At 51.5% G+C, this 15,842-nt stretch overlaps 8 protein-coding genes across 8 annotated transcripts; 3 read left to right on the top strand and 5 right to left on the bottom strand.

Moving 5' to 3' along the window:
• Positions 1-669: 669 nt before the first annotated feature.
• Positions 670-1,387, top strand: HO173_002264 (uncharacterized protein; the record flags this gene model as incomplete). The annotated part of the gene is made up of 2 exons (XM_037304198.1): positions 670-951; positions 1,037-1,387. 2 exons carry the CDS (start codon positions 670-672, stop codon positions 1,385-1,387), a joined length of 633 nt encoding a protein of 210 aa, XP_037168993.1.
• Positions 1,388-2,926: 1,539 nt separating this feature from the next.
• HO173_002263 (uncharacterized protein) lies at positions 2,927-3,793 on the bottom strand (the record flags this gene model as incomplete). The annotated part of the gene is made up of 1 exon (XM_037304197.1): positions 2,927-3,793. One exon carries the CDS (start codon positions 3,791-3,793, stop codon positions 2,927-2,929), a length of 867 nt encoding a protein of 288 aa, XP_037168992.1.
• An 868-nt stretch (positions 3,794-4,661) lies between these two features.
• Positions 4,662-6,102, bottom strand: HO173_002262 (uncharacterized protein; the record flags this gene model as incomplete). The annotated part of the gene is made up of 2 exons (XM_037304196.1): positions 4,662-5,707; positions 5,763-6,102. The coding sequence occupies 2 exons, from the start codon at positions 6,100-6,102 to the stop codon at positions 4,662-4,664; spliced, it is 1,386 nt and encodes a 461-aa protein (XP_037168991.1).
• A 618-nt stretch (positions 6,103-6,720) lies between these two features.
• HO173_002261 (uncharacterized protein) lies at positions 6,721-8,244 on the bottom strand (the record flags this gene model as incomplete). Its single annotated transcript, XM_037304195.1, has 4 exons — positions 6,721-7,174; positions 7,243-7,599; positions 7,691-7,918; positions 8,006-8,244. The coding sequence occupies 4 exons, from the start codon at positions 8,242-8,244 to the stop codon at positions 6,721-6,723; spliced, it is 1,278 nt and encodes a 425-aa protein (XP_037168990.1).
• A 1,205-nt stretch (positions 8,245-9,449) lies between these two features.
• HO173_002260 (uncharacterized protein) lies at positions 9,450-10,091 on the bottom strand (the record flags this gene model as incomplete). The annotated part of the gene is made up of 2 exons (XM_037304194.1): positions 9,450-9,969; positions 10,039-10,091. 2 exons carry the CDS (start codon positions 10,089-10,091, stop codon positions 9,450-9,452), a joined length of 573 nt encoding a protein of 190 aa, XP_037168989.1.
• An 800-nt stretch (positions 10,092-10,891) lies between these two features.
• On the top strand, positions 10,892-11,751 carry HO173_002259 (uncharacterized protein; the record flags this gene model as incomplete). The annotated part of the gene is made up of 3 exons (XM_037304193.1): positions 10,892-10,894; positions 10,960-11,333; positions 11,394-11,751. 3 exons carry the CDS (start codon positions 10,892-10,894, stop codon positions 11,749-11,751), a joined length of 735 nt encoding a protein of 244 aa, XP_037168988.1.
• Positions 11,752-12,079: 328 nt separating this feature from the next.
• HO173_002258 (uncharacterized protein) lies at positions 12,080-14,044 on the top strand (the record flags this gene model as incomplete). Its single annotated transcript, XM_037304192.1, has 3 exons — positions 12,080-12,610; positions 12,669-13,122; positions 13,176-14,044. 3 exons carry the CDS (start codon positions 12,080-12,082, stop codon positions 14,042-14,044), a joined length of 1,854 nt encoding a protein of 617 aa, XP_037168987.1.
• A 475-nt stretch (positions 14,045-14,519) lies between these two features.
• Positions 14,520-15,016, bottom strand: HO173_002257 (uncharacterized protein; the record flags this gene model as incomplete). The annotated part of the gene is made up of 2 exons (XM_037304191.1): positions 14,520-14,819; positions 14,900-15,016. The coding sequence occupies 2 exons, from the start codon at positions 15,014-15,016 to the stop codon at positions 14,520-14,522; spliced, it is 417 nt and encodes a 138-aa protein (XP_037168986.1).
• Between the last annotated feature and the right edge of the window lie 826 nt (positions 15,017-15,842).

The raw sequence follows: 15,842 nt of genomic DNA, 5'->3' as shown, positions 1-15,842 counted from the left end.
TCGGTTTCCCTACGATAGTGATTGTCTAGAGTTACAGAGGCTTCTCGTGAAGCATACCGTAGAACAAGTCAGAATGATCAGCTATCCTTTTGGGCCTAAGAAATCCTTCAGCTGCTTTGTAAAGCCAAGAAGAAATTAATCCACTAACGACAACATCACCGCAACTTGGCCCATTGGCACTTTTGATGAGCTTGGAAGACACCCCATGTATCTTTGACAAAGTCCACACAATGCGGGGAGCTGCTGGCGGCTGCTTGTGAAACGGGCAGACTTGAAGTTGTGAAAATGTTGGTGAATAAAGGGGCTAGCCTAAAATTGATCGGGCATAGTAAAGAGGCGGTAGAGTGTTCCAAGAACAATCTCGCCATTCCTGAGATTTGAATCTACCATCGAAGAATCGTGTATCTACTAGATATGTAGGAACAGTCTTCTTGTTGATATCTACGAACTTGAATCGAGCTGAGAAAGTGAAAGCAAGCACAGCCACAAGGCTTAAAAAGCTCTAGACGGCCCGTTCCGAAGCGCCAAACGTTTGGCGTCTCCGCAGATTCTACAAATCCACCGCAAAGCGCGAGACATCAATCCCCAGCATGTGACATAGCCCATAGTTCCGGGCAGACACCACAGCAACAACCTTCGGTACCATACTCAACCCATCCACTCTCACAAATGTCCCACCAAGCAGACGCCAAGCGCCTCTTCGACTCCCGCGGCTACACCGGCGCCACGATCCACAACCAGAACCCCGTCCACCTGCTCGAGAAGCCCGTCCGCGACCGCATTATCGAATCCTACTACTGGAAAGAACAGTGCTTCGCCGTCAACGAAGCCACCCTCTGTGACCGCGCCGCCGCTCTCACCTTCATCGGCGGCACGTACGGCCAGCAGAAACCTACGCCCTTCCTGTGCCTGGCGATGAAACTGCTGCAGCTGATGCCGGAGAGGGACATCGTGCTCGAGTATCTGCGGCAGGAGGAATTCAAATATCTTGAGTGCGCTGGCTGCGTTTTACATACGGTTGACGTTTGAGGCGAAGGAGGTGTACGGGATTCTGGAGCCGCTGTTGGGGGATTGGAGGAAGCTGAGGAGGAGGACGAGGGACGGAGGTTATGCGTTGACGTACGTTGATCAATTCGTTGATGATCTTTTGACCAAGGACCGGGTGTGCGGAACTAGTTTGAGGAAGCTGCCGCAGAGGACCGTGCTGGAGGATCTGGGGGTGTTGGAGGTTAGGGAGAGTGCTTTGGGGGAAGAGTTGGAGGGGTTGGATGACGACGAGGATGAGGTGGTGGAGGTGGAGGTGGAGGTCAATGGGGGTGAAGAGGAGGATATGTCTACGCCAGAACGGAATGGCAATGGGGGGGTGCATAGTGACAGTGAGGGTTGAGAGGCTTCATGGAAGGATGCGATCTCGCAAAGGAACCTTACATGCATGTGTCCAGCAGACACAGAGCATGACAATCCTCCAAATTTGCAAAAGAATACTGCTCTCAGGGCCGTCCCACAAAAAGCAGCCTTCTCCGCTGGAGAACGTATCTAGGCATGCTCTCGAACCATGTCGGGTCTGGCTGAACAATGCAAGAAGATCGAGTCGTCTCTATGACATGTGTGTGGACCTGATGTGCGAAGAAGAAATATCCTAGGTGGATGCAACAAATGCAAACATCCCATGGTGTGTACCACTCGACCGTACATGAAACTTCCAGAAGCTTTCGCCCATCAAATGACGCATTCACAGTGGTGGATATGCACAGCGCCGGGCAAAATCCCAAAAGTTGGTTGATATCCCGTTGTAGCACCATTCCCACCATGTGAGCCCTGCTGGTTGAGTGGTTTAGCGCCCCGTCACCACAATAACGAGGCTCGAGCGAAAAATGGCCGCTTCAACTAGTCCGAAAGGGAAAAGTTTACAGGCCTATTTTCCTGTTGTCACGGCGGGACGGTAGACTCTATTGATTCGAGAGCAACTGTTCCACCCTGTGGTAATCGTTTTGCCTTTTTGGATTCCTGGATGTTGTGCTGTTGTGTTGGGGTGGGCGAGGGGAGGTGCAGGGTTCGAGTCGTCGGGAAGTTTTGTTTTGGATTTGTCTCTTTTTGACTGGCTTATTTTTCGAAGGTTTGAACTTGGGACGTTCGATCGGTCGCCCAGCTGCTCTCTTAGCTGCACAATGGCCTGCGGGAGGACGAATAGAAGATTACGCCATCGTTGTATCTTAACAATAGGACATAATTGTGTCAACAAAGTCTTTATCCCGTGTGCCGGGCATTCTACGCCCAAAAACATCGCGGCGAACCCCCCACGTCTTACACGCGGCCCGGAATAAGAGGTAGTAGCCCTTTTAATGGGGACTACTCCCATCTATTCCAGTCACAACACACAACTTTGGCGTTTACATGGAAACCGTTTCTTCAAGCTCGATCTCAATTGGCTGTATCACTGACGAGAGATGGAGGTGTTAATCTACTATGGGAAATGATATGAGGAAGAGGCCTCTGACTATTATTTCATGCAAGGACTAGAGTAGCTACTAGACGCAGTTCTCAACCTGAGGACTCCTGCTTCAGCACCAAGGTCGTTGCAGCATCTGCTTTTGATTCCCCTGCTCAACGCCTAACCCTCTGGCGTCTTGACGAAAATGGTCGGCGATTGCAGCTTGGACGGAGTTGAAGAGAGCAGGCATTTTCATGCAAGAGCCTCGCTTGATCGGCGCCGAACTGTGTAACGAAGGAAAAGCAGCTCGTAGAAGCGTTCGAGTTTACTTATAGGGGGTGAGGAATGGCGGGTCGGCTTCTGGCTACATGTCCAGGCTGTGGTCGGAGAGGTTCGCACCCGCGGGAGGGAGCCACAGGGTCCAGCAAATTTCCGGTATCCATGCCATCAGTGCCTTCCATCTCTCAATGCTCGCAACCTTCCTCGAAAACCACATCAAGCCAGCACTACCTCAACGGTCACCACGCAGTGTCCATCTTCTTCACCCCAGCACGGTAACTTGTTAATGATCTCCAGGAAAATCTCAAAGCTATCCGGAAATTCACGCTTCAACATCAGGAACTTGTTGAGGTCATCATTTTGCTTCCAGCCAAATCTGGTTCTCAGGCCTGATACCTTGGCTTGCTGGTCAGCTAGACCACAGATTGTAAGGGCGGAGTCGAATAGTGATGAGATTGTCATGCAGGAGCGGAGCTTGAGTGGGACAGCGTCAGATGACGAGGGGATTGAGATCCACAGAGTCGTATTCTTCTGCTTTTTGGCGTCGATGGCCATTCCGGGGGTGGAAGGTAAGGGACTCTCATGCATTGCAGAGGACTGTCCATCGGGGTTAGGGGAAACCGCCAAGGGCGTTGGAGGTGGAGATGACTGAGCTGTTGAAGGCTCAGCGACATTGAGGGGCTGTTCTACTTTGTTTGCAGCCTCAGCGGTCACAGTAGCTTCACAACGTCTGCGCTTCGGGTTGCCTGGTACCAGTGTGTCCGGCTTGTCATGTGACTTGGTCTGAATGCTTGGGCGGCTTTCTCGTTGTATCTTCGAGGATTCCTCTTCGCTCGTGGCGTTTCTGCAAGGTACAATGGCGGAAGTAGAAAGGGTGACAGGTCGTTCAGATGCCTTTGTTGGCTTGGGGGCATTCTCTAAGGCGTTCTTGGGGTTTTCCGCATGGTTTTCAATGGTGTTGGTGGCCGCTGGAGTTGTGTCTGAATAGGGTCTCTTGAGTCCACGCAGTGTGGGCGCATCAGTTATATCGTCATCGCTATCGCTATCGCTATCGAACGCGAGGCTGGTTAAGCAACGACTCATGAAGATAGACGACGAGGGAGGACTCACATGCCAGCTACACATTTATTAGGCCCCCAAATGGGAGCCGCATCAGCAATGCACCATACACACTCCGGAGTGACAGCAGGAGCCACGAAGCACTGTGTACTTCATGATGGAACATCTCTTGCAGGATTTCTTTGCAACGCGACAGCTTAGGTGGTGGAAGGATTGCAATGCAAAGTGGTGTGATCTTTTCAACGGATCAAGGTCTTGGAGCCAATAAGGTGACGTGGAGGGTATGTTTGATTCAGACTACGGACAGCAGTCAGCAAATCATTTCTCAGTAGTTGGCGGCGTCGTATACCGTATTAAGCGTCGCTAGGGTGCGTGAACGCAAGGACGGCGCCATCGTCTTCGAAGACTCCGGTAGGGTCGTAGAGTTTTTCATCCAGCCGTTTTCTGATCGTGAATCTAGCCTCTCACTTTCTGAGTTCACCTCGCCGTGGTGAATACTTTGAATTAACCGACGAGCAGGGTAGGGTTTTGTTCGTAAGACTCGATGAAAGCCTTTGCTTAGAACCTTTTGTCAATTATAGAGGTGGTTGCTAACCTCTGCTGTAGTTGTAAAGTTAGGTTCAAGTGAGATCGAAGTGACAGTGAATATCGAATACTTACGCCAAGTCGTCTGTTTACCGCGCGTCGCGTTTAGCTTCAAGTGAATCCCTTATGCAAGCTTGAGATTCCGGGAAGACCATTGAAAGCTCAGAATGTGTGCTTTGTTGAACATTATTGGAACTCATATCATCAGGAAATAACAGGCTGCTAATTCAGGAGTCCCCATTACTCTACGGTGGTCAAGTAGAAGACTCTCAATTTTTGGGTTACTCACTCAAGGCTAGATACTCATTTAGTAAAATTCCCGCGCCGCAAACCTCATCTCGCTAGCTCCAACGTCAAATACGGCCAGTACGTTCTTCAGAAACACATCTCCAAGGATCGAGAGACTGTCGCCAGCGTCATCAACGCCCGAGATGCACGTCCCGTCTCCATTATCCAAGAACAGGTCTTCCGGATTGATGAAGAATGTCTCTGCCCCGATCCTGATACCGAATTCGGGAGCCTTTGCGCTGCAATCTACAACGTATGCACCTTCGTCATCACTGTAAATAGCCGGTGGATCAAACAGTGCGTTGATTGCATCCGCAATACCCGTGGGCAGGTATATCAAGGTGGTGCCGCTATCAACGATGACCTGGACTTGAGACGAATTCGTTGGGGGCCCGAAAGGATTGGGGAAGTCCGGCAAAGACCAGTGCGTATGCTCGCTTCCTTCGTAGTAAAAGCCGTTCGTCGTGATGGTATAAAACTGATATTGAGGCACCGGAGCCGGCGCATCGGCGTCGTTCATGGTAAGCAACTGGAATGGTGCGCTGGCAAATATGGGCGAGAAAATCACAGGTGGTAGGCCACCTATTGCAAGCAAGCCGCCAGGTACCGTTCCTGACATGAGCGAAGACCTCTCGATAGCAAGACTGAAGAGGGGAGCAACATGACCTTCCTCATACATGTTGGTGAAGACGGGGTTGTACGGAATATTGGTGATCGTGTCCAAGGCAGGATTCGTGCCGGCATATTGGCTGGTGATCGAAGGGAAAGCGAAGCCTATCAAGCCGCTTGATACGCCGTCGCCGAACCATGCTGCGAAGTCAACAACAGCAACCTGTTGATTTTTGACTGTGATTCCGGCTATCGTCACCGGTTCAATGCCAAAGATACCCGTTAAGAACTCTCCATCGCCATACGTGATGTTGAAATTGACATCGGGGATCTGTTTGAACGGTGGCTCTATCGTGTATGTTGAAGCAAACAGGCAATCGCTCTCTGGTTCATCAGCCCCCGTAGTCACATTGACGCATTGGAACCCTTTCCCAGCCAGCCAAGTATCACTGCTGCCTAGCAAATCTACGTTAGCTGAATTATCCTCCAAATGTCTCCGCTGGCGACGTACCTGTATCAACAACCGCTTGGAAGGATTCGGTCCCAAACTCCACGCCGGTCAAAAAGACTGTGCCTTCCTCGACCGATGTCAATGGAGCAACACCATAGACTCCATTGACCTCATTGCCCTTCCGAAGTGATTGCACATAGCCTGCGCTCCTAGAGATCCCAGAAGCTTGTCGAGTCAAAGAAAGGACATGTGACGCCTGTGTATTTGGGCTGGGCGCTTGAAATGGGGCAGAGGATAACCCTCCAACCTTGAATTTATGGCTTTGAAACCCTTGGACGCCGGCGACCCAGAGGCTTAGCTCTATACAAAGAGTCGCGCAAAGCTTTCTGAAACCAAGCATCTTGTGGTAGGAGCGGTAAGTCTGTAGTTATTAGAGCGAGTCTCAACGCAGGGAGCCTGTGTAGAGACTGCCAAGGCTAGAACAAACATGAAGGGACTGAACCCAGGGCAGATTAGAAAGACTCGAGTGTGCAGATAGAGAATGACAGAAGCAAGACATGGTCGTTGCTAAATACTTTCTTGCTGCGATGATACGCACTTTTCTCGCCCTGCCCGCCCATGTCCGGACAACGGCCCGCTCGATGCAACACTCAAGCGGAAGGTGGAATAAGGATGCTCGAGACAATCGCTGGTCTTATGCACGCGGATGGCATCATGAGGTGCATTGGGATTTTCGGGTATCTTCTTAGCGTTGGGGCGAAGACCAATGCGGAAGGTCGACAACAAAGCTATCTCCGCGTCCGATCAAAGCATTTGACATCAAGATAAATGATAAGAATCGGTAAGTAGTCAAACGGACAAGCCATGCTCTAGATTTTATCATATGTTTGTGAAACAGAGACTCTTCCCTACGACATCAAAATTGGCTGTTGTTGTAGGTAGATCATTCAGCAGTCACGTTCGCATAAGCCAAAAGCCTCTTAATTGCAAGCCGAGATGAGGGCGTTGGAAGTATTAATCATTTTTGAATTCCTGTTGTTCTCTCATCTCTTTCACGCAAACACGTCATTCTCTCATGCTCTAGCGATACCGTTCGATCGCGTGACCTTGCTTCGTCACCTTGGCAATTGTTGGCTTGTCTAGATATTGCACGAAGCTGAAAGGGGTACTGCACGGAGAAATCCACTGGATAGTTACCAATATCGTTTGTCAACGTCGAATAATTGGTGGTAGCATGCTGTTGCAGGCCTTGGTCAACGGGTAGGTTCCAGACATCCCTCTGAGGTGCGGGAACTTGAGGTAAGGTACCATGCTGTTCCAAAGACTGCAAAGGTCGGAGATTGATTCGAACTGCGGCCACCTGACCTCGTCTCGTGATAATCTTAGAAGCCGGATAGTATCCACACTGCTTCCCTTTGCGAAGACAAATTTCGCAGGACGGCACTTCTCCAGTACATTTTACGTGGCTACACCTGAATTTATCCTTTGTGTCAACATACTTGCAGATCATCCATGCAGTAGGAACCTAACGACGACCTACCTGCAGTTCTCGCATGCAACCGCTGTCTTGGGAGCCCTTTGCCGACGCTTCTCTGGCTTTCGAACACGATTGATAAGGATCTTTGGGTTCGTATGAGCAGGAACCTCCCGGCCACCACTCTGTGACTCTTGGCTTCGCAATCCCGTAATTGATTTTGCTGTTCTCGCCTCTCTGACACGATCTGGTCTGCTTTGAGCTGGGCTAAACGATCCATCGCTCGCGGTAGCGAAGCCAGCGTCATCAATTGCTCTGCTTCCAGCGAAATATAGGGGATTCTGCAGAGATGTAGGTGGCGGCGCTAGCGAGTGGAACGCATCGTTGTTCGCAAGAGATTTGGGGAGGAGTCGCCGAAAACCACTATAGAGGTTTTCGGTCAGCATTAATTCTGTGGTCAAGGAGGCAAGACATGGTTCAACGCGTAGCCGCTCTTGGACCACTGTAAAATTACTTCTGATTGCCGAACAAGCCTCTGCTTTCTGTGGGTGCACTGATCTGTCTGTTCCCATCTGTTGTCTCATAGATAGAGGCAGTGGTGCCATTTTCCCAGCTAGGGACCTCAGTACGCTTTGGCTCCTCGTTAGGTGGTGAGTACTGGGGATGTATGGGCAAAAAAGTTAATGGCGCCTGAGTAAGCAAGGCTGATCCATCCGCCGGAAACTGGGACAGATAGCTTGAGCTATCTTTGAGTTAGCAACCATCTGATCACCATGGACAGTGAGGAGCCACACTCTGGCAAAAGGGAAAGGAGAAGAGGAGCGCTTACTCAAGGTACCCAAATGCAGGATTAATGCGCGCCAGCAAAGTCCCAGCTACGCTCGGGTCGGCCTCTAAGCAGAGGTTGCACCTAATGGGAGCACCAGCCTCCTTTCGGACATAGTCCGGGCAGTCTTTGTAGTCCCTAGACTTTACTTGCAGCGTCAACATAGAGTTATGACACAGCACGAGACTCTTGTCATCCTCCAAATCGTCGCCGCAGATGTAACACACAAATTGGAGACACATATTGACGACGTTCTCTGATGCCACTTCGTAAAGGTATGATGGAATCTAGTCCCAGAAAAGGTTGAGAGGGAAACTGATGCATATTTATACAGTCGAAGGGGCATGAATGTATCCTCATCGTTATGCAAGATGGTAGGGTCTGAGTTGTTACTGTTACATTGTTAGAGCTGTCCACTGACAACAAGAGAATGATCGGGTGTGCAGGCGCTAAGCCCATGCCACTGTCAGATGACACTTTTCTCATATTGCGCGAGCAGAAGTGGCAATAAAAGCCTCGCCCATAGGCGCCTAACTGAGGGGAAGAGTGAGAACCTACCATCGACGTTACAGTCCCAGGAAAATGATAGCGTGAAAATCAGATTGAAGGTGTATCAAGTTGTGGTCTTTTGGTAAATACCGTTCCCTTTGGAGTCGGACGAAGCAAAGAATGTGGACTACTTGACTGCCTGACACACAAAGGTCCTATACGGCTCTTGTCTCCATGGTCGACGTCTTGGAAAACAGAGGTACCGTTCGGACTCATATACTGTAGGGGCAAACACCGACACGAAAATGCTAAAGCGGATCCGGCAAATAGCTCAGCAATCGACTGTCATCTTCAACCGACTACGTCTCTGCGACGCTCACATCCAATCACCAAATGTTCGATTGAAAACCCTGCATATTGGCAACATTTCGTGGCCCTTTTCCTTGATTAGCCCCATGCATGTCTCTCACTCCGCTGTCTGCTGTTTCCGTACTTCAGTCCTCATCAATGTACGAAAACGCCGTCTTCGACAGTGTTGTATGACGGTGAGTCTTTAGCAGTCTTCTTTCTATTGCAAAACTTCTCCTGAAAAATTCCCGTTGCATAGTGATGAGAGGAAGTAGGAATTCGGACCCCAGATGTAGCACAAAATTTGGCAAAGAAAGAGTGGTGATATGCTGAGTCAGCTTTACTTGGCTCAACAAGCAATCAGAAATGTACATTACCTTGGCCGTTTTAGCGAATGAGCTTGATGAGCAGGGACAAAGCAGACCCTACTTACCCTGCAGTGCTCTATCATCCTGTGATATTATCCTACTCTACGGTGCTCTCCTATCCTACGATATTTGACGCACAAGATGATGTCCAATTTTCCATCTTGTCATCCACGATATATCTCACCCGTAAGCAGGAACGCATCAAGGTATGCTAACGAGCCTGCGTCCTCCTCGGTGACTGCTCACTCTACAACCCCAGTCTTCCATTTGAACCCATACTGCATGAGCACTCCCACCTCCCGCGCGATGGTTACTGCATTTCGTATTCTGTCTTCTGGTGGCCCCTTAGCATCAGCGATGCAGTCCGATAAATATTTCCAAAACTTTTGTTCCAACTCGTCCCGGATCTCGAGATAGCTCCATCCTCCTAGGCCCAGGTATCCGAGTAGAACATCTAGACCGTAAAGGGCAAGCCCGAAGGGTAAGAGTTCGGCCTCTGCCCACTCGATGATACGCGTGACGCGGCCTGTTGACGGTGAGACGAGTATGTTCACTGGACAGAGGCCTCCATGTGTGAGGACTTGCGGATAATGGGGGTGAAAGAGCTCACCGAGCTCTCTTAGTGCACAAGAAGACGTTGGCAGTAAATCGAGGAGGCAGAGTGGGCTCAAGAAGGGTGAGCTTGTTAGATACGGTGGCTCTGATGTTCTCTCGCAGATTCTGCATACTAGTTGCGGATGGAGCCAGCATGCGGCATAAAACCTAGCAGTTCCAAGCGAGTCAGCTGAAAGAGTTCACAGCAATTTGCGTAGGGGTCTTGATTTCGCGTACCTAGCGAAATCCCTAAGCATCCTCAGCTGCTTCGAGGCCTGCTCTGGACTCATCCCGATAAAAAACCCCCCGTCTCTATGTATGTCACCCCGGCAGCTTCTGGATCATATACAACCGCAAGCACGTTTCTGCTTCCTGCCCAATAATGTGTCTCTGCAGCAACACCTCCGTGGATAACTTTCGCTAGCTGCGCCGCGTAGATGTCGATTTTAGAATTGTTGAGACGAAATGGCGCGAGCTTCGCATCCCTAAAGGATTGGCTGCTTTCATCTTCACCGCTTCGGACTCCTGTGACAGCTTAAAAAGAGAATACAGTGTGACTGAATTGCCCCTTGACAGTAAACGGCAATACAGACTTTGCCCTAAGCAGGGAGCGGGCGAGGTCATCACATTCTCTCTGGGTCGGAAAGCCGTCACGATCGAAGAAAGATGGAGGCGCGATTTCAAGTGAATAAATGTCTATATAGTAATCACGTAACTCACTTGAAGTCCATAGTCGATCAAAGTCCTCTCTCACTCCAAGATGGCGGTGTGAGAGAAGGTTGAGTGAGGCCTTCAGGAGCTGACAGTCTAAAAAAGATTAGACGGAAGAATTCTATTCGAAACATTTCAATAATTTTTCGCAATGATTACACAGGGTCTCGCATGCCAGACAACTTAACTACCTTCGGTCGCGCGACCGAGGGGGCCCATATAGCGGCGGTCACTCTAGGCTTGATGGGGGTTGAGGACGGGGCCTTGGCCCGCCTCGGCCAATGGCATGAAAGCTGCCAGGAACTTCCTCTCCTTGCGACCTCTCTCCAGCTTGTGCTTGCCTTTCCACATCCTACATTCCTGTTAACCCTCTGCAAACATGGTAAGAGTGATACCCCAATACTGGCCCACTTGTCGAAACTCGTACGCTAACATGTCCTTGTCCAGGCGCGAAATTCCGAAAAAGCGCAGTCTATGCTCTTTCGTTTCCGAGCGCAACAAGCCGCTTCCTTGGGCATAATCGATGCAGGCCGTACTCGCCGTCCTAAAATGATCACTGAAGTCACGGCGATACCAGCATGCGAGAAATGGCGGGGCCAGGTTCTCAAGGAGATTTCGCGCAAAGTCAGCAAGATACAAGAGCAGAGCCTGAGCGATTTTCAGATTCGGGATTTGAACGACGAGATCAACAAGGCGATGCGGGAAAAGCATATGTGGGAGGTGCAGATACGGAATCTGGGGGGCCCAAATTATATGAGGGGTGGGGGAAAGGTCTATGACGAGGAGGGGAAGGAGATTCCTGGGGGTGGAAAGGGCTATAGGTGTGTCTATGCTACGGAAGTTGGTCGTGAGAAGTTTGATGAGTTAACATTCTATGTCAGGTACTTTGGTCGAGCACGAGAATTACCGGGTGTGAAGGAAATGTTCGAGTCGAGCAAGCCAAAAGCGCCGGACAAACCGTTAGAGAGCAGGGCGGATCTTAGGCGGCAGGTAGACGCCAGCTACTATGGCTATAACTTAGATGAAGAGGATGGCACTCTGCTAGATTACGAGGCAGAGAAGGAGAAAGAGGCATTTGAGAATCTCAAAGAGCAAGGGGATGGAAAGTCAGAGGCAGGTTGGGAGCCTCTTCCAGGGGATGCTGGAGATGGGGTCGGTTGGAGATTACCTACGAGCGAAGAGGTTCAGGAGGAGCTGGTGGACAGAAGGAGACGACGGCTATTGGATAAATTGGGTTGATGATGTCCAAGAACCCAGAGAGTCTCCGCAATTGGCGAATCATCAGCTACGATGGGCATAGATCCTCGGACGTATGTTTCAGCCTATACTACAGTCTCTGTAGAGAAAGTGATATGACCATTAGAGAGGCTTTGAATGATAGTCCAAAGCTGTAGAGGGGAAAGGAGAAAGGGTCTTGTTGACTGAACGGGGGAAAGTTTATCCCTCTCCGACGGATTGATCGTTGCTTCCGCCGTTGCTTAGAGGTGGAGAATGTCGAAGTCTCCGATTTCATCGCATGTTATTGACTGGTTTCGCATCCTTTGGTCGGCCAATTCTATAGCTTATAATGGACTACTCATCACTTCCCAATGACCCAGACCATCCTGCAGGGGCAGATCCATGGCAGTCTTCTCCTCAACCCACCAGAACAAGCTTCCCTCAACCAGAGTCTGGAAGGGAACCCGATTCGCCCACAGCAAAGCATGCGCCACCGACCCCCGAACCTCAGCACCAAGAAGAGCGATATGGAAGCGATCAAGAGTCACCCAATGCTTCTAGCTACGAAGAGCCTCCACAACAGCCGAATGGGGCGGGGAGGATACCTAGCAGATCAGACACGGCGAGCGATATCCGATTCCAAGGCCCACCATTGACTGAAGAAGAGCTTCGACAACAACAGCTATACCAGCAACGGCAACAGGAGTGGTACCAACAGGCAATTCATAAACAACAGCATGCAAGAGGTCCTGGACCTCAGCGATATCACCCGGGCGCTCGTGCTGGGCAGAGGCAGCCTCCACAGTACAAGCTGCAAGCGAAAATCACTGGTCTTGAGCGCACAGGGAAAAAGGATCCTGCCATCACTTTCGATGTTCATGTGAGTCAATATAAATTCTGGGGGAGGAGTGCTTGGAGGAAGCTGACCGGATTGAAAGACGAATCTCCCAAAATTTCGCACCACACAAGTCAGAGCCATAAAACGCACACATTCCGAGTTTGTCAAGTTAGCAGATCATTTAATCTCCTCCAATCCGGAAGCCTTTGTGCCCGCAGTGCCTCCCGCTCTCACGTCCGCTGGCGCCGGAACAGATGAAGATGAAGCTCGAACCAAAGCCTCGTTGCAGAGATGGCTGAACTATGTTTGTGGTAATGATGTTCTCATGAGGGATGACGAGATGGTGTTTTTTGTTGAAAGCGATGCCGGGTATAGCCCTATGATAAGAATGAAGCAGCCAGCTACTGGGGTACGGAGAAAAGTTATTAAGCAGTTCGCACCGCCACCAGATGATACGCCTGAGCTTCATGACGCCCGACCTATTGTCAAGCTTTTCTACCTCGGGACTATGGAGACCGGCCAGAAGGTCGACCGGGTGGTGAAGGCGAGGCGAGGTGAGTAGGCTGTCTACTCAATTGCGCTGGCACGTTTCACTCATGCACCCCAGGGCTCGGTCTGGCAGAATCGGATCTAGGCGTCAAGATCGGCCAATTGTCCGTCCAAGAACCTCATCCAGGTCTCGCAAGCGCATATCGCAAACTAGGCAAAATCATACAAACAACAGGCGACTATCATGCAGCACAAGGCACAGCTGAAGCAACTACTATTGGTGATCCCCTGAATTACCACTCTTCTGACGCTCTCATCGTCAAAGAAACCCTTACAAACCGCCATATTCTCCTGCGCGACCTCCTCACGGCCCAAGCAGCCACCCGGAACAAACTGTCTGCCGCCGATAGAATCAAATCCAGCGGCTCTGTGCGTCGAGAAAAAGTCGATGAAGCCATCAATGCTCTCGACGAAGCCAAAAGCCACGAACAATATCTTGCTCACAAAACACAGCGTGTGACAAGTAACCTGTTGCACGAGAAACGGCGCTGGTTCGCACGTACAGCTGCAGACCTTCGTGTCAGTATTCGCGAATACGTTCTCCGTGAGATTGACTTTGAGCGTCGGACACTGGCTACTCTCGAGGCTGTCCGGCCTGATGTACGAGCCATCGATGCCTCTGGTGGCCTGTCACGGTTGGGACGAGAAGCACATCCTGTCATACGCAGGACAAGCATGGCGAGCAGTCAGGGTCCACGAGGAGACGCGTGGAGTGGTGTGCCCCGGAGGCCCGATGCGCTGGATCGGAGTGTCAGTGGAGGCTTTCCACCAACTGTGAAGGAAGAGGATGGGGTAAACGGTGAAGATGGAGGACGGAAGAGAGCGGGTACTGGGGCGTCAAGTCTGAAGGGTGTGGCAGAGGAGCCAGATGATGACAGAATCGATGCAAAGAATGCGGCCAGTCGATTGGCCACGAGTACGTTCTAAGGGAGACAAGGAGTGTATCAGATAGGTCAAGAAGATTGAGACGGTTGGTCTGGTGGATATGTACAATGAAACTGTTTGCATCTCCTATCCTCTCGGAGACACAGCTGCTGCCAATTCTCACAGCCTGGTCCTCCTCCAACGCGTCAACTGCTCAAAGCTGTAGCAGTTCTCAATCCAACAACATCCTCCAATCCACCTAACGCATCGCTAGCCACAATCCGCCAACGTAGCCACCATCCTCCTCCCATCCATCCATCACCTTTCTTTCAAAAAAAAAAAACCACGCGAACCACCCGCATCTCACCTCCCCCCCCCCCCTCCTCCTCCTCCTCCTCCCTTCCAACCAGCTCCTCAATCCTCCCCTGCAGCACCTCCCTCACCACCCGCTTATACCACCCCGCGCCCCGATTCCCCGCCACGTCCGCCGCGACCTCCTCCCAATCGACCTGCCTCAGCACGCTCTCGGCCGCGCGCTTCAGCTCCAACCAGGAGACCGACGGCTCTTCCCCCCCTTGGCGGCGGTACAGGATCGAGAACTTGGGCGTTGGTGGGGCAGGGGGGCGGGGCGGAGGCGCTTGCGGGATGGGGTTTCCGGGTCCGGGGCCGGGGCCGGGTCGAGGGGGAAGAGGGGGCGCTTGAGGGGTTTGGTGGAGGTGGGGGTTGGGGGGAGGTGGGCGGATGGGAGGTTGGAGGGGGTTTGGTGGGTTTTGGTGGGTGTGGACGGTGTGGTGGTGGTGGGGGCGGGGAGTTGGTGGTGGGTTGAGGCGGATGGGTTCTGGACGGTGAGGGGGGTGTGTTAGCGGTGTTTCCAAAGGCGGGGGGAGGGGAGGGCGGGAATCGGATGGAGCTAGATACCGAGCCCGAGTCCCCGTTCTGCCCTGTGGGCTTGCTGCCGTTCTGCTGGTGATGGTTCGGTAGCCGGACGAAGAGGTGGGCCAGGCGCACTGGTTCGGACGAGGGTGGCGGAGGCATGGTGTGTGTGTGTGTGTGTGTGGGGGGGGGGGGATTCGATGCTGGTAGCAGAGGGTGTGGTAAAGCGAGCGAAGAGGTAGAGGAGGGAAATTTTGGAAGAGAATTACGGTGCGGACGATATGATCGAAACGGGGCTGGGGTGCGCAGAGGGTGATGAAGTGAATTGGGATGGAAATGTGACGCGGATGATTCGTGCAGCTCTTAGGCTGTTCGTCTGCCTCGACGCGTCGATATTATGACAAATGCCGACGGTGATGCTTTCAATTGAATTACTGTGCAGATTTCTATGTCGGTACGATGCTGCTCATGCAAATGTGACGCGTCGATACACTACTGATCGGTTGGCACGTCGAAGGGAAGCAGAAGTTCATCGTCTTCAATCTTCATCCCACCACTTTACGCGATGCTACTTTATCGTATCTCCAAAAAGACGGAAATCGACGGACGCCATGCTACCCGCAGCGTTCCAAACTCTAAAGTAACAAATCTTCCTCCGCTCGTTCTCGCCCAAGTCCCAACCCCCAACATACCTTACTCCTTACGGCTTATATCGCGCGCTTTCAGAGCTTCAAAAAAGCCCGCCTTGGCCATCGAGCATCAAGCTCGTCCCTCTGCCATTTCTTTTCATCTGCAGCATCCACATCGTACGCCCCTCCCCCCGGCTGGTTCATCGATCGCCAACTTCCGGCTCCTCCCTCCCATCTACCTGTGAGATTTCCGGCTCCTTCCCGCTACGCGCTCCATCAACACAGCCTCTGCCATCCGGACCCCCATCTTCCGCTTTTCAAAGCTAGTAGGTATCTTTCACAATATCTTCCGGCCCAAA

The sequence above is a fragment of the Letharia columbiana genome, assembly GCF_014066305.1.
Source record: "Letharia columbiana isolate WasteWater2 chromosome Unknown Sc0000004_s0, whole genome shotgun sequence".
In the NCBI taxonomy this organism is placed as follows: domain Eukaryota; kingdom Fungi; phylum Ascomycota; class Lecanoromycetes; order Lecanorales; family Parmeliaceae; genus Letharia; species Letharia columbiana.
The sequence above is the reverse complement of the archived record's forward strand: the minus strand, read 5'-3'. Positions and strand labels throughout refer to the sequence as shown.